This window comes from Crocodylus siamensis, chromosome 3, assembly GCF_052110815.1.
Source record: "Crocodylus siamensis isolate JL-2025a chromosome 3, ASM5211081v1, whole genome shotgun sequence".
Classification (NCBI taxonomy): domain Eukaryota; kingdom Metazoa; phylum Chordata; order Crocodylia; family Crocodylidae; genus Crocodylus; species Crocodylus siamensis.
Window position 1 is genome coordinate 164,785,149 of NC_143397.1, and position 25,090 is coordinate 164,810,238.

General features: G+C 39.0%; 1 protein-coding gene across 2 annotated transcripts in view; it reads left to right on the forward strand.

Annotated features, from left to right (window-relative positions):
- The window catches only part of SPIRE1 (spire type actin nucleation factor 1), a 186,314-nt gene extending 161,664 nt beyond the window's left edge, over positions 1–24,650 (forward strand). The window contains exons 10-17 of one of the 2 annotated variants that reach the window (XM_090039639.1): positions 4,681–4,762; positions 5,134–5,276; positions 7,779–7,952; positions 11,455–11,592; positions 13,464–13,534; positions 14,684–14,711; positions 14,802–14,938; positions 15,948–24,650. In XM_090039639.1, coding sequence (XP_089895765.1) covers positions 4,681–4,762; positions 5,134–5,276; positions 7,779–7,952; positions 11,455–11,592; positions 13,464–13,534; positions 14,684–14,711; positions 14,802–14,938; positions 15,948–16,206 — 1,032 coding nt within the window. In that variant the 3' untranslated portion in view covers positions 16,207–24,650. The remainder of the gene's footprint in view (positions 1–4,680; positions 4,763–5,133; positions 5,277–7,778; positions 7,953–11,454; positions 11,593–13,463; positions 13,535–14,683; positions 14,712–14,801; positions 14,939–15,947) is intronic. The other variant, XM_090039640.1, reaches the window with a different exon arrangement.
- The last annotated feature ends 440 nt before the right edge of the window (positions 24,651–25,090 follow it).

Genomic DNA, 25,090 nt, shown 5'->3' on the forward strand with positions numbered 1-25,090 from the left:
TTTCTATAAACGAGCGAACAATAGTAAGTGCATGAGATCTTGTTAATAAAAAAGACACCTCAAGATAAGTAATGGCAGCAGTAAGTGAAAGAGCCAAGACTAGAATTCATGGTCTCCCAGCTTGCAGTTTGCTGCATTTCCTCCCAAACTAATCTGTCATATTTGACTTGGAGAAATGAGCTGAAATCAATAAAAAGAGATTTGGTAAAGATGCATGTAAACTGATTCTTGTAGGCATGAATAATCAAACGCTCAAGTATATGCTGGGGAATTCTCTCTGTGCAGGAGTGTCATTTAGAGAAGGCTCTGAGGGATACAGCAGAAGATAAATAGAAAGTAAGTTGACAATGCAATGAAATTGCAAAAAAGAAAAAAAGTGCTATATTGGTTTGAATGACCAGAAGTAGAGTGTGAAACAACCCAGGTAATTGGGCTGCTTTGTTACTGTAGTGGCTGTGCCTTAGGTGTAATGCTATGTTCAGTGTTAAAATAGTAAAAAAGATTAATTGGAAAGCTCAGAAGGAAGTTATTAAACTGACAGAAAAGTTGAAGAATGCTGTAGAACAAGGGTGGCCAACCTGTGGCACTGGTGTCACAAGTGGTACAGGCAGCCTGTGTGTGTGGCATGAGGCAGATTGGGGAGGGTACAGACAGTACACTGGCAAAACAGGGAGCAGAGAGCAGAGCATCAGGTCAGGCAGGGAGCATAGGGCAGGAAGCGGAAAGCAGAGCAGCGGGTTGGTCAGGGCAGTGGGTTGGTCAGGGAACAGAAAGCTGAAAAATTAGATTGGGTAAGAGAAAGAGATCAAAGTGGCACTTGAAGGTGTGGAGTTAATTTGTGTCATGTCTGTCAAAAAGGTTGCCCCCCACTGCTGTAGAGGATAAAGGAGAAGTGAGATGCTGAAATATATTTCTTTGCTGACCTAATTTGTGGTGTATATATAACTAGGGGCGGATGCAGTATTCTAATGGCCTATGAATGACTCAGACATTTCCATGCTTACAACTGCACAGGGAGTGAATTGGCTTAGTCTCTTTAGAATTACTCATTAGGAGTTTAATTATAACTACAATCCTCCATAAATAAGAGGTGGCATGTAGCTGTACCACCCCAGCAGAACAAAGGATGAGTGGTGCCTCGGTCACAATTCTTTCCCGGCTTTCCCTTTGTACTGGGGAGGAGTTTGTCTTCTAAGCTTCTCCTCCCTTCTCACTAGGCCCTGTACACCTTCCCTTGTACATCTAAGCAGCTGGAGGTTTGCAGCTCCCTCCCTGCCCAGTTGCTTGCAAGGCTGAGTATCAAACAAGCATGCCCGTTCTCTTCTAATTTGTTATTGTAATTTGAGTCACAGTCTGAGTAGGAGATTTAGGGGAGCCATACTCTCCTACCCTTTGTATTTTAAAGAATTATAGAAATAATCGCCTAATGGGACACACATGAGTTCACCTGATGACAGTAGCAGTGATACCTTTAGATGACCTCTGGGGTCATGCCTCTAAGGGCATGTGTAGACAACACGGGCATTAATGTAGAGCCCCTGAAAATGTTAACATAGATTGGGTTTTCTGAGTAGATATGAGGCTGTGCTTATTTGGCTCTAGATCCAAATGTGTCCAGAAGTATCTGATCAAAGATTCTGGTATAGTCTTGCTTCTATCTACCTTAAAAATCAACAGCACAATACTAGTATATCTAAATCTCTCTCAAGATTTACTAATAATTACTCTACCTGATTTGCTAATATTTTTTTGAGAGCCTGCAACACTCTCTAGTGATCACAGGACAACAAAATAGTTCATATACTCATTGCACATGAGGCTTACAGGGAGGGAAAAGTAATTTAAAATATGAACATGGGATATTTTTGCCTAAGCAGACTTGGCATTTTTGTAACATGACTATATCCATAGCTCTCGTTCTTCCCGAAGCAGGTTAGTCTTGTTTCACGTCTGTTGCTTCTGTGCAGAGTCCATCTCACCACTGAAGTAGCTGCAAATCCATTCATTTCTACTGCTTAAAGAAGTTGGATCCTGCGGGGTCTGCCAGAGGCCATAGATAGAAATCTCATTTTCATAGTTTTGTTCTCCGCCACTTTCGTCCTACTTTTCTGTGGTACCTGGATAGGTAGTTGCTTAGTCAGAGCTGCCCCCAACTTCCCACTTTGTGGCAGGAGCAGCAGTTCCACAAAGTGGGAAGCAATACAAATTACAGCAGACCATTCTGGGCCATTCAGTTCTATAGCAGTCAGTAGCAAAATTCCCACTAATGCCAGTGGACAAGAGAATGAGGACATCTGTCTACTGCATAGCCTAGCCCAGTGGGGGCCAATCTTTTTGGCAGGCCTAGCACAAATTAAGTCCCGCACCCTCCTTGGTGCCACTTCAGTCCCCTTCTGCTGCCTGATCTGCTCTGCTTTCTCCCCCACTTCTGATCTGGTGCTCTGCTTGCTGCTTCCTGTATTATCTCTTGCTGTGCTGCCTGCCCCTAATCTATCATGTACCACACACACAGGCTGCCTGTGCCACTTTCGGCACATGTACCAAAGATTGGCAACCCATGGCCTGGCCAGTTGGGGTAAGGCAGCATCTGACTAAATCCCACATTTACCTTCTAAAGTAGAATAAGAAATCGTCAAACATTTTAAGAGGTGTTTTTCAACAACAAATGTCAGAAGTTTTTTTCAATGAGAAGATATCATTAGAAATGTTCATGGTTTGCAATTTTTTCATTCTTTACAAAAATAAAAGTAGTCCTGTTGCTGTTTTCAGTGTTGCCATTTATTTTTCCCTCCCCAGCCTCCTCCAGTGACAAATTTTCAATGGCAAAATAAAAAGGCAGAGAAAAAGGAGAACAAAAGCTCAGAGAACAAAACCTCAGAAGACAAAAGCCAAACTTTTCAGCACAAATAAGCACCAATGTTTTCACTTGCTTAGAATGACATTTTTGTGAGAGAGGAGGAATGGGGAGAGGGTCATGGCTTACATTTCTTTAATTTTTTTTTTTGTCCACACTCTTGTGGGGTGGGGGGGGGTCCCATGCCACAGAGCCAGGTCTCCCTCAACTGCTTTTCTTCCAGCCTGAACCACAGGCTCTGGCACCCCTCTGCTTTTATAGATTGAGTGGAGAGTGGCAACAGTTATTCAAAATTAAATAAAAAAAAGTACTGGCAAATTAAAAAAAAGAAAAAAGTCTTTATCTTAATATTTTACCTGCTTATTTCCTCTGCTTATGGACAGAATAAATAGTCACCTTTGTGACTATATGATAGTCTTTGGTACCTTTTGCCTCATAAGTTTTAATTTTTGGAAAACTAAAAGTTCACCATTGCAGTTTGAACAACAATTCTTTTTCACAAAGTTTACACTAATTGGCTGTGGTGGAGTGTCCGGGAACCCTTCTTTCGATCTGTTGAATGTTTTCAGATTGCTTTTAAGTTTTCATGCAACTCTTCTGAAATTTTTGCTGTGACCTTTACTTGGTTATTGCATAGAAGATCACCTGATCATAATTTGTGACGCCTCCTGGCCTGTGGCGCCTTTTGTTCATGTGATATTTCTGACAGCTTTCCCTCCTGATTTTCCATAACTAGAAGAGGCATTGTTTCAGTCACTGCAGACTTTCCTGCTTGAGATTCATGTGACTTTAAGTCTGTCCGTGGAAGGGAGTCTCCGTTGCTTGCTTGTTTTCTGACTGAGTCACTTTGTTTGACTTGTAAACCCAAGAGTATAAAAGGTAACTGTGTACAAGCCTCCTTTGCCAAGAGCATTTGTCTTAGAACTGAACCATGTCCCCAACCTTTTCTTCAACCCCATGTTCTTTCTACAAACACTTGTAATATCGAGCCTTCTTTATTAAGAGCATTTATCTTAAACCTGAACAGGGTTCACAACCATTTCTTCAACCCTATTTGCTCTCTGCAAGCACCAGTAATATCCTATAAGTTCTTTGTATTGAGTATTTAAATAACAGGTTATAGGTAAGGGCAGTTTATAAAGCTAATAACTCATCAGGAAGCACAACTTTTCAGGCACCCATTGACTGAAAGGTGTTAGTCAAAGCCTATTTCACTTTCATTCATCTCGCACCACTTGCTAGTCTTTGGTTGCTGTGGTGAGAACATACTTAACCTAATGAATGAAGTGTCTTTAAGCACAGAAGGAAGGAGAAATGCATGAGAATTAGAGATTAGAGAACAGTGCAGTAAAGATAAGTGATTAGATTAATTTGTCTTTACTGAGTCATATGTTGTCTTAGGGTCATGTTTCATTCCTTTGGAGACCAGAAAAAGCCACGTGCTTGTTTCTTGCCTGTATAAAATAATAAACTTGAACTAATTTGGCACTGTGCTTGAAAACATCTGCTAGGCCCTCAGTATCCAGAACAGTTACTTAAGGAAAAGGCAGATTACAACACTCAGGGTCTATTCTTGATCTTTATAATGCAGTTGAATATATTGAGCTCTTGAGCTGTGCGCCATACATTCCAATTTGCAGCAAAAAATATACTTGAAAAGATGCTTACACAAGACTGCCTAACTTCAGCATTTTTCTTAAAGTCTTTTAGAAGACAAGTGGTTTAATGATGTGATATACCACTGACATTGTTAGTTTTGCATGTAGGAGTAAGAGAGAGAGACTGAGTATGAGGAATTCTAACTCTTCCAATTTTTTTGCTCCCAGGAGGAATCTATGCACAAATCAGCAAGCAGCAGCAGTGCGTCTCCCACACAATTGGAAGATGCTTCTCAGGAGAGCAGAAGGAGTAAGTGCTCAGTATCTAGACAATCCTGTTTAAATAAAACGCAGCTAAGCTGTTTCACTCTCCTGACTCCTGTTGTTTTCTGTCATATGAGCTTTGCCTGAATGTCTTTTGCAAAAAGATGGAGCAGATTGGTGTTAATTGATAAGGCTGTTCCTAGAGTAAGAAACCCCTTTTTTGTGAGTGTGTTCATTTCAGACAGGTTGAAAATGTTGTCCATTGACAGCTGCATGGAGATACTCTGTTGTTTTGGCAACTATTTGTGACATCTAACCATTGTTTTCCCCCACCAAAACCATGGCTATTATCATTGCTGAACAATACTATTTCATAGTTCTTTCATTAGAGCTAACTTCTGCTGGTTGAATCTTTAGTGCCTCCGAAGTTCTTGCCAATATCGTCTACACCTCAGCCAGAGAGGCGGCAACCTCCTCAGAGACGACACTCAATTGAAAAGGAAACTCCAACTAATGTGAGACAGTTCCTGCCACCTTCTAAACAGAGTTCAAGATCACTTGTAAGTAGTACAGGGTTATCGTTGAATGTTGGCTATAGAGTGAGAAGGCCAATGACGCTATAGTTGCGATAAGAGAGAGACGTTTTCTAGTAGTTTATATAGAATTAAAACCTGGCTACAGTGTTATTAGAGCTGAATCCAAAGCAAGATCCCAGATACAAACCCAGTTTTAGACACTGGGGGGATTTTTAGGGGAATTCAGAATTTGAACTTCCTCTAAAATATTAAACCAAACCTCCTGGGTTCAGATAACTCAGGGCTTTGAAGAGATTTGGCTTCTGATTTGAGCTTTGTAACTGAGGCCTATTCATTTGTTTTTTAATTTCAGCATGGTAAAGAAACTGACCTACCTTATAATTGACAGATAGTTCATTTGAAATGACGCAATGTCAAAGCAGTCAATCTGTGTTCTTATTATTGGAGTATTGTCATTCATGTGTAAACACATGGAACAGGGGTTCTCTTCCTCCCATGTTAATAACTAATACAGTTAAAATTTCTGTATGTAAAAGATGTCAAGCATCTATATCAGTTGTGACCACATTGCATTGTTGGAGTCACTAAGGCAAAAACTCTTTTGCTACTTGAGAAGAAAGCACAGTACATTTGAACAAATAACTTTAATTGAGAACTGTTTTCCTGCAGAGCATAAATGGCACAGGAGATGAAAAGTTGGCTCTTTGTCCTGGCATGATGAATACAGCTTTGCCACTTTGTGTCAGATGCCCAGGTTCAGTTCCTAGTCTCTTATTTTCCTTATCACCCGGGACTCAGCATGCTGCTTTGAAGTTTTAGCATATGGTAGATTTACGGAAGCGTTCCCGGTCTAAAAGGGAGGGAGTACCTGCCAGTCCTTGCTCTTATTTAAGTGGCACTAATGGGCTTGGAAGGGACTCCGTGTTACTTTTCTTTGGCCCGAGAGAGTGGCTGACTATAGTGCAAATCCATCAAGGTGAGAAGGTTGAAGTGTAGTAATTATGTAGTCTTCAAATATACCGGGGAAGGTTCACCCACTTCTCTGCAAGGAATAAATTGGCTCTCTTTACCACACTTCTACCCTGACTACAATGTATGATCCTATGTGAATGGCGTTCTGGAGTCCTGGCTCGCAGCTTAAGGAACGCGCAGCGCAGCTAGACTTCTTTGCCCAAGCGTTAGCTTAAGGAGCGACTTGAGAGGAGCGTTTCCCTCAGGGCTGCTTGGGACACGAGCAGTGAAAAGAGAATTTTGTCCGTCACTCTGGATCACGAGATGTTTTTACTTGGGGAACTACAGGTTTTCACAGGCACATCATTAAAAGGGGAAAAGCAATATGTCTTACCTCAAGGTGTTGACTGTTTTACACTTTTCAGATATCTAAACAAGTTAGATTGGGGCAGGCAACCCCCAGCTTGGGTGCCAGTGTAGCATGCGAAGGCATTTTGCTGGGCATGTGCACCTTGGGGTGGACAGTGGGGAAGGGGCCAGGGCTACACTGCCGCAAGGATGAGGCCCCTCGTGTGTATAGTAAAACCAATACAGTCAAATTTTAATTGGCTTACACAGAAGTAGAATTGAGCAAAAGCAGGAAAATATCTGAAGGAGTCCAAAATGTGTTACATAAAAAATATTCAGAGCATGCAAGAATGATTTGTTTTTTGGTTTTTTATTTTCTTTACTTCTTAAGGAGCTGGCTCTCCCCCAGCACACTTGCTAGCAACATTTTTGTGTAGGAAAAGAAAATGGTGGTGATGAACTTTTACTGACATTTTTTTCCTTAGCTGCTGATGAATTTATTTGTTAATCTTAGCAGTTTTTTCCCCTCATGGTGTGCACATTTATTCAGAAGAAGGTTTTTTTGCTTAGCTGAATACAGTGTTTTGGTACTGTGACTGTAAATTAGCTAGCCACTGCACCCTGACATAAAAGTCCTACTCATGAAAGCTGCTGTCTAGTTTCTGAACTGGACACTAGTTCTTAATACTGCAGTTCCTTGAGTCAGAGCCACAAAAAATTAAATATATTATTTTCTTTTTATTTGACTTCACACTTCTTCATCCTTTCCTCCAGGATTGATGGAGTTTCATTTCTTATCATCTGTTCCAGTGACTGCAGTTCCCCTTGAAGGTGAAAGAGCTCATCAGTAAATAGACCTCAGTGTCAGTGAAAAGCAGGCAGACCATTTGTGGAGCTTTTTAACAGGATTAGCAAGCAACTGTTTTGCACACGGTGTTTTTGTGAACTGACCTTTCAAATGCATTGAAGGAATTAGTGCTGAAGTTGGTTGGGTGGGGAGGAGAAACAAACTCAGAAAAATTGGTTACATCATTCACTACTTTTCTGAGAATTAGTGTTATGGCATGCTTATTGATGTTACTCAGCTTTGTACCTACACAGTAAGATGCCACCAGTGTACATGTTAAAGTGTTTTTGGTTTTTCTTATTTTCATTAGCCAGAATCCCTGCTAACATTGTCATTTATATTTCGCGTTCCTTTTTCTGCTTCCTATATCTATTGTTCAGGTTCCTAGGATAACCAGTCTCTTTCCAAGGACGACTTTCAGGCCACTTTTTTCAACCATACAAACAGCTTCTTTGTTCAACTCTCATCCTTTTGAAGCAGCCATGTTTGGGGTGGCAGGGGCTATGTATTATCTCTGTGAGAGAGCTTTTACCAGCAGGTGGAAACCCGCAAAGGTTTGCCTCTTTCTGCTGGCTTTGGAAATCTTTACAAGCTAGTTCCCCATAAGGGGAGCACTTCCTAAGCTGTGCAAGAATTAGCAGCTTAGGTTGCAACAGTAGTCCTGATCGATTTGACTTTAGAATTGATTTCAGTGTTTGTAGGATACTTATGTTTATCTACATGCTTCAATTACTTATGGGGGAAAAGTAATCAGTTGTGAAAGGACAGCAAACTAAAAATGCAACATCACAAGACTGTCAGTAAGACAATTCTTAAAGGCACAGTTTATAAAGATCCTGAAACCTAAGCAAGTAAAACTATTGGTATTATGATCCTTGAACTAAGGTGAAACGATTAAGATGTTGTTGCCTTAACATTATATGTGGTATTACAGAACACAATGCCATTTGTAAACCTAATGTTACTTGAAACACAAAAAATGGTTTTAAAGCCTTTGTAAACAACAGAACTTTCAGTATTATTAGTGCTAGTCTTTTCCGGGGTAAATGAACAAACCACTTCAGAAGAAAACATAGGAGCTTCTCTACAACCATTTTTGAATCGGATCTTTTTAAAAATTTGGTATATAAAGATTTGAAATTTGGTATATTTTTCCTCTCATTTATGGTCTCAACCAGAAAATGAAATTAGAAACCTACTGCAAAAGAGAAATTAGTTTAGAGATATCCAGCCAGGTTTTGCAAACTGAAGCTGTTTTATATTAAGTGTCAAGAATTTAAAAATGTTTAACCTGAGTTGCATAAATATGTGGTTCATCCAGCACTTGATCATTCAATACTTAACTGTTGCAACTTATCTGCATAAGTGGTGATAAGTTTTACAATACATGTGGTATGATGAATGTACTGGTATGGAAACATATACTACTAATAGATGTTAATAATGAGTTATTTAAATGAATGCATACGAAGAATGATCTGCAAATCACTTATTTCATTTTATGGCTATATAATTAAGATTGTGTATTGTTCTAAATATAAATTTATCCACAACCACGCATTTTGGTGTGTGCTGTGACTGCATGTTCAATAAATGGCAAATAAATCCTTAACAGATTAATGGACAAAAAAGTACTTTTTATTGTGACTTTTTCTCTTTTAATAATAAGACTTTAAAATTAAAATGGGTACAAACCCAGAAATACAAGGAAATTCAGAAGTCACATTCTGTCCTTAACATAATCTACTGTGCATCAGTATTACAGGGGACATAGGACGTACTGCATCCATGTAAATTCTGAGTTTGAGCTGCAACTCTAAAAGTTATTATTTTGGTGAACTTTAGTCAATTTTGGTGAACTTTAGTCAGTAGCTTAGTTTAATTTCTATTCATTTAATTTCAAGACTTTGGAAGTTAGGTTGAAACTAAATATTCTTTTGAGAAGAAAAATAATCAAATATTCTGCAGAATCAGCCTGGCAATTAACTTTTGTTTAATGTTGCATTAAAGTTTTGTTGTCCTTGTTTAACCTCTCAAATTAAAACATTAGCATTTAAAAATGTTAGCAATTTTATTTTTTGCCTGGTAGCTATTCACACTTGGCTTAAGGATTTTTTTTATTGTTGGAAGAACAGATCCAAATCATTTTCCTGCTACCCAAAGTACTAGACATACAAATCTTCAATGTAATAGCACATTCACAAATTAAATAAGCCTTTACCAGGGCTTTAAAAATGCATCATGTCATGTATTTATCATGTGTCATCAACTGTGAAAAAATGATCTTTAAAAACATCATAAAAAAGATTTTGTTGCCCACAAAAATAATTAAATCTGATGCCAGGTACATTTTTGGAGGGGGGAAGGGATTCCAGTTAAGAAATAGCTTTTTAAAGACTCAAAATTGTAGTCGATTAAAAGCATGCAGTCCTGTTTACTGCAAACACCACCTTAATATCTCACACTGTAGAAAATAAGTTTCCTGCTGACGTTTTCTGCCCAACATTTGCCCATCCACTTCCTTCCCATCCTCCCCAAAGTCTGCATACTATGCATCAGTGCTATTTTTATGGAAAGGATCTAGAATGCAATACTGACAGCTGCTGGTTAGCTGAAAGGTTGCTAACAAGCAAAGGATTTGTTTTGGGTAGGTTTTTTTTGCTTGTGGAGTTTTACTCCTCTCAGAGCAAATCACAGTTGGATTTGGCATGGTTTGGGTTTTCCAGAAACCCAAGCTTCCTCAATGAAGAAGCAAACTGGAAAATTGGCTGTTAAAAGAATCCAAAATTAATGTAATTTTAGCTGTTTCTGGGTACTTTTAAGCAGGGTGAAGTTTCTGTGTGTTTCCTTTCTAGATAGGTAAGAGAACAGTTCTTAAAAATGTGGTGGTTCCTAAATGCTAATGTTTGCCAGGGCTGCAACACAGATCTATTTTTTTTCCTAATTGAAAGACAGAACAGAATTTGAATACTACCTAAATTGAATACCACTTTATAACTAATCTGAATGATAACATTGCTATCTAAATTATATTTCAAAACTACCTGTACAGTACTGCCAGCAAAGTGTTTGTGAGTACAAAACTTTCCTGTATTTATTCAAAGAACATTACATTGCATTGTTACTTTACAACAACTGAAAAGGTGCACAATGCCTAAAGGGATGGACATTCCTAGTGCAGCATCTGTCTTTCTGTTAGAACTGTGTAATCAACTAGAGGGCTGGAATGATGCTTTTTATTCTGTGGTGCCAAAATTAGATGCTGAATGTTCAATGTTGCAATTACCTTGAAAGAACATACTTAAATATATATGGAAATTTCTCAGATAGGAAGTATTTGGAACCTCTGAGTGGTTCTCTGTCAGTAAAAACACAATATTGAATTAACCATTTTGCCCAGTTTTATATTTTAACAGTATTTTCAGAAAATTTAAATTGCCATTTTTGTCATTCTGGGTGGAAAGGAAAGCCATACACATTCATAATTTTGGCATAGATTTTCAAATATATGATTATATCAACAATCATCAATGTGTGGTACCACTGAATAAAAAAAAAATCTCTTAGAGTGGGTTACTAACTGCTTTCTTTGGCTATTCTGGGCACCACAAAATTTCAGAGAAGTGGCTTGTTTTTATAAACAACACACTTCCAAGGTCAACAGCTCTAAGCACTGCCTTTTTATAACTGTATAGTAAATCACCCTATGCCCTATTAAATGATAAAATGCATTATAATTGGTTAATAATAATAAATTCATAATAAATAAAGCAAGCAAATATATGCAGGTATCAGATGGTGTGTGCTCAAAGAAATAAACGAGAACATTTCTCTTGTTTGCAGTGCTGTAAAACCTGGTTATCAGACCATTAGAATTGCATTTAACCAGTCTCCTACCTGGTTTGAAGCTCATGTGATGCCCATAGATCAGCCAATGCTACTCCAGTTTGAATGGTGAAATCTTCTGTCTCTGAAGTTACTAACCAGGTGGCTGGCTTTCTAGGTTGGATTCTGGAAAAGATGGGCTTCATAGTAATATCAATTTTTGACTTACAGGAGGAATTTTGTTACCCAGTGGAATGCCTAGCTCTGACTGTGGAGGAAGTCATGCATATCCGTCAGGTACTAGTGAAGGCAGAGTTGGAAAAGTACCAGCAGTATAAAGATATCTACACTGCCCTTAAGAAAGGAAAGGTAAGCCTGGTTCAGTTATTCCACTGAGAGCTCTTAATGAAGGAGGTGGATCACATGTGCCTTATTAGACGGATTCCAGTTTGTGAAAACATAGAACGTGGAACCGGAATGGAGATTCCAGGGTTTTATTAGTAATTGATAACTCCAATTCTCATTCTATATTGATGAAAAGGAAGTACTAATAAAATGCCTGTAATGGTAAGCATTTTTCTTTAAAATTCCCAGTGAAATCAGTAGAATCTGCCACAGTTTGGCCCAGTCCCCCTTTCTGGATGGACAGCAGTATGTTGTGAGTAGTCCCAACAGCTGGAGTCCCTGTGCTTCTAAGCCTGCTGGGTCTGGGTAATGACTGGTCAATGTTCGTATATCTAGATTCCAGCTATACCTGATATTGTTTTTATGCAGTAGTACTCCATTATCTAGCTGTTTAGACCCCAGAACCAATGACCCAGCTGTTCTGAGTACCTAGGTGCTTAGGTATGGTTATTAGGTGTTCTACCACACTGGAGCACTCTGAATTTCTCCTTTAGCCCAGCATGCAGGCAAGAAGTACAGGCTTAGTGGAAGGATTTAACCATGGGCCTTTAAACAAAGGACACTAAAAGTAACAAATCTTTGAAAAACAAAAAATCCCGAACATAGACCCACACATCTGATCTCAGTCTGATCATGGGTTTGGTCAGCATACTTACGCTAGGCAGACAATAACCCCTTCATAGAGAGTATTCGCATGTTATGTAGTGTCTGTCCTCAGGGGTCAAGTGTCTCCACCCCCTTCTACCATCGTTCCAGTGTGTAGAGTGTACAGAGATGATTAGAGCCAATGGCTCTACATTGTTTTGTGCCCACTTCTCACTTTTAGTTATTCACACAGGTGTTGAGTCCCCACTATAAAATGGATGTTCTTATCTACAAGGAACATTGTAACACTTGTCAGTCATATTCCAATAATAGAAAGTGGAGCTTTTGAAACCAGATAAAGTTAAAAAATGGACACACGTCCAATCTTTTGCAGAGTTTTCCGTATAGAATGAGTACTGATCAAAGCCTTTTTATGAAAAGTAGACAATCAGCCACGTCAGTAAATTCTTCTGATTAATTTGTAATGAAGTTGGTGAGGAATCTTTTCTCCTGGGTTGGCTGATTTATTACATTCTGAATTTTAAAGCAAGTAGGATTATTTTAAGTTTCCATTGTTCTCAAAAGATAAATAAACTGCATATGCTCATGGGATGTTGAACCTTAGGCATGACTTATAAGAAGCAGGAGCTTGTAAGTAGCCAGCTAAGATGAAACAAAAATTGCCAGGGCAGTCATACATTTTGAGACTTCATGAGGGGTGATAACAAAGAAACCCATCTATCAGTGTACTTTAATTGACAGAGTGCAGATCAGAAATAAATATATGTATTAACCATGTCTCCATTCCTTCTCCTGAACTCCTGCCTATTGACCTAAGAGTAAATGCATCTTCAGTCTGTTTTTTCAAAGGCTAGACATGTGTCATATATTTAAGGGTCACAAGGGACTGTTATAATTTAATCTGAATTTGTGCATAACAGGCATAAAACTTAACCCAATAAAATGTGAGTGTCCCAGGCCACAGCTCCTCTCTGTTTTTTTTTAAATGTCCAAATGTGTTTGAAAGAGTAGAAATCATGGAATTGTACCTCTTTGTTCCTGCTCTGGCATTTCTTTTTCTGTGAATAGATCTCCTCCCTCTCTGGTGTTTAACTTCTTGATATATTTATAGAAAACAACACAAGGGGTCTAAGAACCCAAGAGGAAGAAAAGCTGTTTATGCTAAAGGAAGGTGCTGGCCCATTGCACTTTGTGGACTCTAACCTTGTGGACTATTCTGTTTTTATTAGCTCTGTTTCTGTTGTCGAACAAGGAGGTTTTCTTTCTTCACATGGTCATATACCTGTCAGTTCTGTAAGAGGTGAGTGTTTGACAGCTGATACGATATTATAGTGAAATGCTAGGATTCATGCATTGGAAACCTCACTGTTTCTATGTTTCACCATTGTTTTCTTTTTTTTTTAAAGTGCAGTTGTGAACAAATTAGTATATAACAATGGCTCCTTTACTGAATATGCTATTCCTGTTGCATAGTCTGTGTTGTTCAGGTGTTAAAATTACATGAGAGAAACAGTACTAATACGTTAGCCCTGCAAAGCCCCCTCAGATGTGGGGAGGAGTGAGTGGGAATCTATGTAAACTCCTGGTTCATCAACTGCAGAATCTTTATTATTGTGTTTACTCTCATATTATGTGCATCCTTTACCCAAAAATTAACTGTCTAAAATGGGTATGCATGTTTTAAGTGAGGAAGCTGATTTCCATGCCAGAATGGAGGCGCAGGGATGGCTGCCTGGTCATTGCTCCTTGCTGTCTAGAGGCAAGTGAGGGGGGAGTCTGCAGCTAAAAGCTACTGGCTTAGCCAAAGTTGCTGTCATTTCAGCAATGACTGTGACTTGGTTCAGTCTCTAGCTTTTGGAAGAGCAGGTGACACTGATTGTGTTCCACTCAGCTGAAATTTAGCCATGATGGGAAAAATCTTTTCTTCATTCTACCTTCCCAAAACAAGGTGTGTATCTTATTTGGTGGTTTCTGATGCATGCAAAACTGGTATTTGCAGTGACATGTTAAAATCCTAAGGAACTCCATTTCCATTTCAGTTTGCAGCAGTGGCAGCTGCAGGTCGGGGGAATGTTTACTTCTAAAATAAGCAAGTTTTATAATGATAATGCAAGAGAGAGTATATCAAGAGCTCCAGGTTGTCATTGATTTTATTATCATTTTTAAAGAATATACTAGCCTTTATTTAATGGAGGGAGGGGGTATCATTTATATTTCTCATCACTATTTTGTTTGTAATCAGTATTTCTTGGCCAGGCCTTTTCCTGGGTTTAAGCTTCAGCTTCAGATTGGAGACAGAATAATAAATCAGCTTCAGAAATAAAATGTATGGATTTTAGAACAGTTCGTAGAAAACAGTGTAAATCCTGAAAGTTTACATTCCACAATATTTTATTTCAGTATTATTTTTTTCAAGTTGAATGATTTATACTTTTACTTTTCTACACAGGCCTGTATGTTCCCAATGTTGCAAAAAAGTAAGTTAAGAAATGTACAATTTGTCCCTTTCCGAAAAGTTCTCTTTGTTAAGGATATGTCATATTCTCATTTTCCTGTTCCCATAATAGATGCGATTGCCATCAAAGCCATATTCCACCCTTCCTATCTTTTCTCTTGGACCTTCTGCCTTGCAGAAAGGAGAAAGTTTTATGAGACCTGAAAAACCATCTACCAGCCATCACCGGTCACTGAGGAGTATGCCCAGGTGAGAGACCTCCTAAGTTTAGATGCATGTACTTTGGCTCTTGATAATATCATCTTCCAAGGTTAATAATAAAAGAGATGCAATTACTTGGGTCCGTTTTTATAGTTGGTTTTAATTACTCAGTTTTAGTGGTGTCCTTATAGAAGAAGGCAGAAGTCTGAAAATAAATTGTTTTCCTTATCAATTTTGCTTTCCCATATGTTAAAAATTGAAGCTTTTCTTTTCATTTTAAGAGAAGGCAGATACTCATCTTGATCCTTTTCATTTGCCAGTCAAGAAATATAAGCTTTATATATCTATATAGAAGTAGCTGACATGGTATTAACAATATCAGTCTATATTGTGGTTGAAATCTATACTAAGACCAGAACAACTACATCCATGCAAGACACCTACAGAATACTCTAATTTTTTTGTAGTACAGATGGATTCTTAGAAGGAAAAACTTACAGCCTGGGATTAGTAACTAAATAAAAAAATTTCCTATATTGAGTGATCACTTGCACATATCAAACTCATTCTGCTTCTAGCCATGAATTTTCTTCAGTTTGGCCTTGACAAGATTACAGAATAACATTTTGAACACAGGCTGTTGTTGAAACCAGCCACAGAAATAATATGGAAAAAGAGTCTTTTCTGAGATGATCAACTACACTCCTGTAAAATCTGTTCAAGCCTCTCTGTGTTAATCACTTCTGCCATGGTGTTTGCAGATAATATAGCAGAGTAAGACATCCATTTAGAGAGTCAGAAAATCCTTTTTGCCAAATCACACTTTTCACTAGCCTTCAGTGAATAGCTGTATAATCTTACTGATATCTTCCCATCTCCATCCTCTTTCTGCTATCTTTCACCTCCCCTGGTTATGGAAGAGGGGGCAGCAATGTTTATGTAGTCTCTTGTTTTTGGAAGTGTCTCCATTATGACCCAAAGATGGGCTAAACTCTAAATAATGGTAATTAACTATAAATAATGGTAATAAGTAAGGGACTGCTTCTGTGTGTCTCAGGTTGCCCTCAAGGTCCAAGTCTGTGGATAAGTCAAACGAAGAGCTACAGTTTCCCAAGGAGTTAATGGAGGACTGGAGCACCATGGAGGTGTGTGTGGACTGCAAAAAGTTTATTTCAGAAATCATCAATTCAAGTCGACGCAGCCTCTCTCTGGCCAACAAGCGAGCCAGGTTAAAAAGGAAAACACAGTCATTCTACATGTCATCCCCAGGAACCTCTGAATACTCCCCTTCTGAGAGAACTATCAATGAGATCTGAACCCTGTGCCTTTTTCTTTTTCTTTTTATCTTCTTGAGGTCCACATCTGTGAGAGATCAACTGATTTTCTTTCTCTTTGTTTTACTTACTGGGCTTAAATTTGCATTAGGTGGCAAAATTTGCTAGTTCATGGTTTCCAGAGATGCTGAATAATACATTCATGTTTCTGTAAGATGGCTACAGGTCAGCCAATAATTCATATGCACTGGAGGAAAATGATATTTTGAAGTGGTTGCCTCTGTGCTTGGAAGCTAGAAAGCCTTTAGTTGCCTTCAGGTTTTTTTTAACCAACGTTTGAATCATTTTCAGAAGAGGCGCTGAAATGTATGCCTACTGGAGAGCCAAATCTAGCAAGGTGTCAATGTTAGCATAGTTTAAGCAGTAAGTCATATTGGCATTATCAACCGAATAGTGTTCATGTTCTAGTTTATATGGCACACACAGCCATGTACGCTACACCAAATGCCTAGCGTGGGCTGTGTAGCTCGTGTGGTCTCTTAGCACAAAACCAAGAACAATTCATGAAGGGTTTAGAGTGATCTTTCTTTCAGCTCTGAGATCATGGTTCAGCATGGGACTTAATCTGTGTTCCAGTGCAAAATTGGTGTATGCCCAAAGGAGAGGGTGGTCATTTTCCCTGAGCTGCTGTACTTCTAAGCCCTGGCATACTTGTAAGTGTCTCCTGTGCAGGTCTTAGTAGTTTTCTTCTTATCTTGAATGTATTATGATTATTGATGGTAGCAGTAGTAATAGTAATACTTTTAGTAGTAGATAGAGCTGTAGACTTTATGGGGAGGGTGGGGAATAAGTGGGGCTTCTAATTTTAACTGAATTCCTGTAAGTATGTAACATGGTTACCCAGCAAGAAGTGTGGGTAATGTGTATATTTGTATTATAGTGGAATACAAGCACTACTATAATTATGCGCCTGAGATCGTATCCATTATAAACCCCATTTTTTCTGGGGTTTATAACTTGGCTGTAAAAATTGGTATCCTGCTGAAATTTGGGACGACTGGGTCTCAGATTGGGAAGTGCTTCATTTTTTCTTTTACTTTTTAACACACAAAAAAGCCATGCTGGCTGTTTAAAAAAATTCCAGTAATGTTACAATGTTAGTTAACATCACATGCTTTTTTGCACTTTTTATACGTTTGGAATGTTGTATTGTTTTGTTTTGCTTTTTTTAAATTAAAACAAAAGCAGAGCTTAGGCCATCATTTGGAGCTGGGTCATTTTGGTATTTAGAAAACAAAATTAACATAGCCAAGTTACTAATACTTGAAAATCAGCTACTGTATATACAGTAACTTTTTCATACATTTTAATACCCAGAACCATATTTAATATCTATACAGCACTGTATTATAGAGTGATAACATAAGTTTGATCTATTTATTAACATTTCTATACTACAGATTGATGAGAGATACCTCAGAACTGCTCCAAAGTAGCTTATGTAATGTAACCAAGGTCAATTTTTCTTCAAAATCTAAATACATATTTTTAAACAAATAGAATCTCTTGTCTAAATATTACGCATTTTAAAAAAATCATTAGGGGCCAAATCTTCTCCCCAGACTTATAACAGTCTTTTAAGGAAGGGTTCTGGCTTAATGGCTAGAGCCTGGCTTCTACCATCCACAAAACAATGTTAGAGCCACTGTGTAACTACTGATACACTGTCTTTGCAGTGTGGAAAGGCAGCAGTCACTTGCTCATCTCTTCTGGAGTTGTATCAGATTCTGCCCTCACCTTGCATGCAGCAGAACTATTCCAATTCCACTGTCAGCCTGGTTTCTCTGCCACCCCATGTGTACAAGATTTCCCCTTTGAGGCATGTTGTCATGTTAAATTGTAAATTCCCAAACAGTTTAGGAGTTCTCTGTCATGCATTTAAGTTATTCCTGAGATGCATGGCCCAAGGACCCTCAAGCCCATCTTTATTTCCTTTTGATCATGTTTATATACAAGAGCTGTTTGCCCAATGACACAACATGCTGTACTGCTGCTAGGGATTTGACTGAAGCAGGTAGTAGGCATTGCAGCTGAGTCCCCACCTTGAACTCTTCCTTTAAGGTATAGAATAGCGCAGCTGGGATAGACCTCTATTTTGGGAACTGGGACAGTGCACCTTGAACTGCAGGGTTTGGGCAAGATAAGTATGTAGGCTTGCAGGAAGTGGGTAGCACAGAGCAGTTCACCTATAATGAGGAAGTAAAATTCTCCTCAAGTCAGGTGCTGACTCTTAGAAGTCACTGTCTTCAAATCAGGTGAGCTATTTTTCCCTCTTGTTTCTGTGCCAAAACAAATCCCTGCATCCCTTCCATAATATGCCCAGCTGATGAGCACTTTTCAAGGAAGTGTATGCCATTTTGCTTTAAACACTGGCTGTTCTGTTTACATTTTCCTCCAGAAATGGTCCCATATATACAGCACAAATCTAATACAGCCCTTCTCCTAGTCCCATGACAAAAGTTGCAGGAACAAGATGCATGTTCCTTGGCATCTCTCAGGTCTCTGGCCTTTGGAGCATCCAGCATTACTTTTCTTTGTTGAGAGCATTGCAGGGGTGGCAGAGACAGTGGTCCTGTAATGCCCTGGAGCCAGTGTGCATGTGATGCAGTCAGATTCCAGTTATGAAGGCCCTCGATCATCCAGGAGAAGTGCCTCCCCTGCTGTGTTCCCTTCTGCTAGTGAGTCTCCCCGTTCTCTCCTCTATTAGTCCTGCTTCCCAGGGGATTGATGCCATAGAGGAGAGTTAATGCTGCTGCTAGCACTGTAATGTATTATTTACTGTGTGTGTTACTGTCGAATGTAGGAGCCCACAGCATGGATCAGGACCTCTTTGTGTTAGGCACCAGATAAGCACAGAACAGACTCACTCACTTACTGCTGGCTTTTTGCATAGCAATCTGCTGTTACAGGAGGGCACTACGATGCAGCAGGTGGCAGCTCCCAGCCCTGCCTTGGCTGGCCTGCCTACCTAAGTTCCTTTAGGGCTGTATAATGCACAATACACAATACACAACCTTTCAAAAGCACCTAGAAAGGGGAACCCTGACAGACAACTGCCACTCCCCTCTTTTTTCTTCCCCCACCATCATTATTCCCATCTGTACTGTAGAGAAATAGGCCCTGTACGATGTGCCAGCTGTTAACGTGGCAAGGCATGAGTAAGGAATGGGGTTCTCTTGGTCATGTGAAGACTGAAGGACCTGGAACTGTGTGCCGTGAGTAAGTTGCCTCTCACACTAGTGTCCCAAACCCCCATCCAAGTGGCAAGGTTCAGTCCACTTTGCCTCCGTACCTCTTGAAACTGCCCATAGTGCCCTATTTATGGTTTAAATTTCATATCAATATCAGAATATAAAAACAAAAGCATGTAAATACTATATTTATTAATATTTAGAAAGCTGCCATCCCTTGAGCAATGGGAATTGACTTTCCCATGAAGATTTAAAAAGAAAATTAGTCTTATTTATATGTATATTGACTATTATTTTATTAGACTTAAAGTTTTGTGCCTCTCAAAGTGAAACTTGGAGGCCTGCACTCTGTAGACATTTTTAAATGAATTTCTGTTTAAAAGAATGTGAGATTAGCACAGGGAGCTCATTTCCGGGTTTTAAATCTTTTATTTTTCTAACAGTGTTAATAAGCCTAGGATTGTTTTAATTGTATCATAGGAGACCCAAAGGGTTAAACAAACAAACAAAAAAGCTGTTGACAGTGCAATGGTCTTGTATTTTGTATATGAACACAGTTGTTAAGAATTCAAAGCCAGCTCAGCCTTGCAAATAGCTGTGATGAAAATAGCAAGCAGGTCTTTTTTGCAGCCCCTTTGTGTATAAAATCTAAACTTTCTAAACATTCATAGTGACAATATTGCTTATGGGTTTTTCATTAAGTCGTTTATTAAAAAAAACCACATTAAATGGGGAAAATAAAATGCCTTTCCATCATAGTCTTTGTCTGTGTTAATTATTCATATGTAAGCAATGGTAAAAGTTTTTCTATAAGTGCTTGTATAGTTTGGCAAAGGTCACATGGCTTTTTCTTTTGGCAAAGAAATGTGAATGAGAATGGATGAGTAACATCAGAGCACTTGCTGGGCTGCATGAAAGGAAGGAAACATGACAAAGTATTCTTAGAATAGCAATAAAACTGTGTGTCATCCAAATCATGATTAGCATGCAGAAAAGGATAACCATTTCCAACCAAATCCCTTCTTTGTTCAAAATGTTTCCATATCAAAAGCTAAAGATCTGTACATAATTTTGACTATTCCTATATGCATCATTTCTGAACTTTTCACAACCCACTGGCCTTTTTTGTGTTTATCTTCGATGTGCATTGTGTGAGAGGCACTAGGAGGCATTCAGAGATGACCAAGCAACTAACTGTTTTCTTCCTTCTTCAGCATTAACTTTTCCTCCTAGTTTAAAAAAAAAAACAACTCCAATTTTAAACTGCCATGGTTGATGCCTTCATGCCTAAGCACATCTAGCAGTTCTGTGCGCCTTTTCGGAATGTCTTCCTTATGATCTCAATCTCATTTGTTAAACAGTGACACCACATGGGGGGTAGGGAGTTGTACCTATGTATTCTAGTACTGCAGCATACAGTTATACTACCAGAAAATTACCTGTCATATTCATATTGAAAACATCATACTAATCTGTTTTTTGATTTGATATGTAGATACTTCAAGTTAATGAGGGGCTGGTGACTGTTGATTCTGTGTAGTCCGTTATGATTTGGTGAATATGCTTTCAACCTGTCTTTTACACATGACAACAAACATATCCTAATAAGAAAACAGCTGGAAAGTGGTACTGGACCAGTCCTATAAAATATAAAACTAGACCTTGATCCTCCTTTAGAGTGTAGTTTGTAAATAAAAGACGATTAGCATTGGTCTCATTACAGCATTATCAAGCCCACCCTAAGGTTCGGAGACTTTGGAGCTAGATTTTTGGCTGTCTCTCACAGGAGATGTAGTCTGAAATAGGGTGAAAGGCTTGAGCTATGTAGGTTCATCAGGAACTGCAAAGGATGGGGGTAGAGAATACAAAGTCTGCTTGTATTCCCTGCATGGAGGGTATTCTCTAAGGGCTTCAGCATTGTCCATTTATGGAACCCCTAGGTGAGTTGCAGGAAGTCTTTGCTTCTATTTCCCAGTCTGTCAAATGAAGATAACAATGTGAACCACACTTAGTAAAGCACTTGGAGATCTATGAATGAAAAGCTGCAGTGTTATTGTAGCATTACCCTTTACTGCAAACTGTCTAGCTTTCTGTGTGATACCCTATATCCAAAAAGACCAACAAATGAATAGAGTTCCATTTAATGAAAACTTAAGACCCTCACTTGCAAATTTTAACAGCAAAGCCCAATTACTTATTTTTCCTGTGCTACAGCCATAGTTGAACCCCATTAGCTGTGGCTTGGAACTATTTTCAGTTACTTTTAAATGCTGGAATTGAAATAAGTAAAGTTTTCCCTCGGTGTTTTTATTTTTGATTGTATATTGATAATACAGTCCTGGGAATTTGCAACAGCTTTGGTAATAAACAGGCCACATGGCATGATCTGGTCTGTTTTAACTACCTTTGCACCCCTCTGTGCTAGGCCAGCCACCAATGGAAAGTAGAGCATTGTTAGGCCTTATTACTCTGCTGCAGGGGTCTCTGCAGCAGCTGGAGATGACAAAGACCTTGGCTAGTGGCCCATCTTATACCATTGGAGGATTTCTGAGAGCACAAAGCCACCTTAACAGACCAGAGATTCTGAACAGATTTCTAAAATATATTTTAGTTCATAAAACTTTTTAGATTTACAGTAAGACTCTCCCCATACTGCACCTTTACTGTTTAGCAAAAGTTCTTTGTTTCAAAATAGTTTCTCTTATGGAGGCTTCCAAGCTGTCCTCAAATTTTTCATTGCACAACAGGCAAAACGAGTGCTGCAAAGGTCTTCTGTATACCTAAGAGTTGTCCCACGTTCTCTCGCTGTTGGGCTAGCACCAAGATGTCTCCATCAGTGGAAACACCTTCATAAAGTAGTCAATGGCTTTTTTAACAGTGTGGCACCTAGATCAGAAAAGGAAAAAGTACTTGATCCTATAGAGAAGACCAAATCTGTTCTCAGACTGACACCAAGCAGAAGTTACTCCACTGAACTAAGTGGAGTTGTGTATGCAAAAATATTCTGAGAGGAAAATCAGGCTGCAAGTGAATGTGGGTTACATGTGGTGTGACAGAGCAAATTTGTCCATTAAAGAAACATAACAAGTTTCCTGATCACAAAGATTTGTGAATTAGTTTTGAATTTAAAAGGATACAACAAAATATACTGATCAGTTAAAGCTAAGCAACAACTAAATAATGAACAAGAACATTTTGTGAACCAGTGTCTTTGCTTCTGTGTTTTTGCACTTAAGGCTAATTCGCAGAATGTTTAACTTGCAGTTCCTACTGTAGTCACGAGAGCAAGCAAAGCCAGGTTTTTTCAAGATGTCAGTTGTTCAGCAGAACTGATCTTCAAGTGAGTGTTCCAGGAATAATGAGCTGAGTCTTATTAATGAAAGAACTTCCCCCATCTTGCATAAGAGATGCAGAGATGGGTTTCTGAAGAATAGTCCTAAAGTAAATAAAGGGATTTAGTATAGCTTTTGGAAGCCATCCCCAATTTTAGATGTCCCTAGATTAGAAATGGATAAAAACTGCAGAGGCGGTAAAAATACAATAATAGGAGTAAAGCAAAGCAGGGAAAGACCTGTTTAGGTCATTAAAACCACAGGGACACATCCAGCATGAAGCTGATGCTTGCATTTTTATTTCTTTGGTATATAATAGAAACAAATTATCTTATATTTTACACGCCTGTTAAGCCCTTCTAACAATATGGCAGATGCTGAATTAATGGACCACATGTTGTGCTATGATGCTTAAGAATCCAGTTACCACCAACTTCCTTGTCACAGTGGCATGCTAAAAGTTAACATTAGTACAGCAGGAGCAGAACAGGCATGGCAGTAAAGGCATTATTGGTCTGGCCACTAGGAATTTGCAGGGCCTAGTGTAGAATGGGCAGTGTCCCTCTTGCTGTATTGTTTTCTTTCAAACATTTGTTTCCATTGAAAGCATTTGATAAATAAATTTTAAGGGGGAGGGTGGAGCAGTTCTGAATTGGATACCTCTATTAATACAAAAACTTTTGAACTAAATCCAAAGGGCCTTGACAGCACTGGGTGCTTGTGTCTGAGGAGTAATACTTGATACTGCTCTTCCATTGGGAAACCTCAAGTGCTCAACAAATTCCCAAGGTCCAGATCTTGAAGCCAGGACCAGACCCAAGTAGCTGAGCAAAAAGGAAGAATTGATGTAGAGCTCATTATAGGCCTTATTCCCACTCAGTAGTTGGGAGTGGTCTCCATCAAGGGGAGGCCCCTGTAGCAAATAGATCCTCTGGACTATCGTTTGGAATTTCCTACAGTGCTACGAAAGATGTGGCATAGGCAAGTGTCGGTTTGCCTCGTGGCCTGCCTCTCAACTTGCTGTGAGGGAGGTATTGTGCTCAGTGAAGGAAAAAAAAGATGAATGACCTAAAGTCAAATGGGAAGTTTGTGGCAGAGCTGGGAATTGAGTGCAGGTTTCCTGAGTCACAGTCCCATGCTTGACAAGTAACCAATCTTCTTTCCAGCTCTCCAGATCAGGTAAAGGGCTGTATTTTGTTACTGGATAAACTGTTTCAGTTTTCTTCCACGTTCACACCCACTACTTGTAGTTTGCTTTGTTCCAAGCAAGGGATTTAACTGAAAGCTAGAAGCAAAAAGACACTCAGAACAAAGACTGAAGCACCCTCAAACATAACTTCTGCAAGTATGTTTGTGAGCCTTTGGTCTTATTTGTCAGTATCTGCTCAGTATTGGGTCTAATACCTGTGAGACTAGTTGTCATTTCACATTCTCTTCAGGCCTATGGATGTTTGTATTTAATTTACTACTGTGCTTACTAATTTCACAATTGCACTTGATGTTGTCTCCTGGGCCTAGCACACAGTTTGATGGCAGGCAGCCCACACTGCATGCACTGGGTGAGTTCCACCTTGGAGTGTGCAATGGGCATCTGATGCTAGTGGAAGGGGTTGGAACTTGACTTTCCAAGGAAGAGCAGAATAAAGTATGGAGACTATCCCTCAGATTTAATTTCATAGTGTAATAAAGCACAAATCTGCCCCCTAAAGCACTAATTTCTCTACTTTCTTTATCTTCCTGTGTGATGTCACTGTGCATGTACTTCTGTATGGCTTCTGCTACACCAGAGCATTCGACATAAAAACAAGAAAGGCAATAGCATTTTTTCTGCTTGTTTTCCTGTTATGTGATTGAGAAATGCAGTTTCTTGTTTATGCATTACTAATAAATCTCTTTAAAAATATGTATTGTATTGTCCCAGCTTTTCTGATGTGGTATTTCCAGATCATCGCATTCTGCTCAACTGTTTAGTGATGGAGGCTTTCTGACTCCTGGGATAAAATGCTTAACTTCCGTTCTTAGCTGTAGAGGTCCCTGTTGTAGACTTTAAGCTGCTCCTGTGCAGAAAGGCAAGAAAGAAGAGCCTATACCTGTTTTTCTCCTTAATAGTTTCTTTTACAGCTTGTGTTTATTTATGAACATTAAAAATTAGATTCTTAAATGTTGGCCAGTGGTAAGGATAAATGCCTTAACTTCTTGAAAACTACCTAGAAAAAAAGAGTAGTGAAGAAGGATGGGCAAAAAAGAAAGGCAACACACACCTGTATTGTTTGGAAAGAAGCTATTGCCTGATTCTCAACCAGTAATCTTAAGAAAAGCAGTGATGCATGAGCAAGGGGCTGG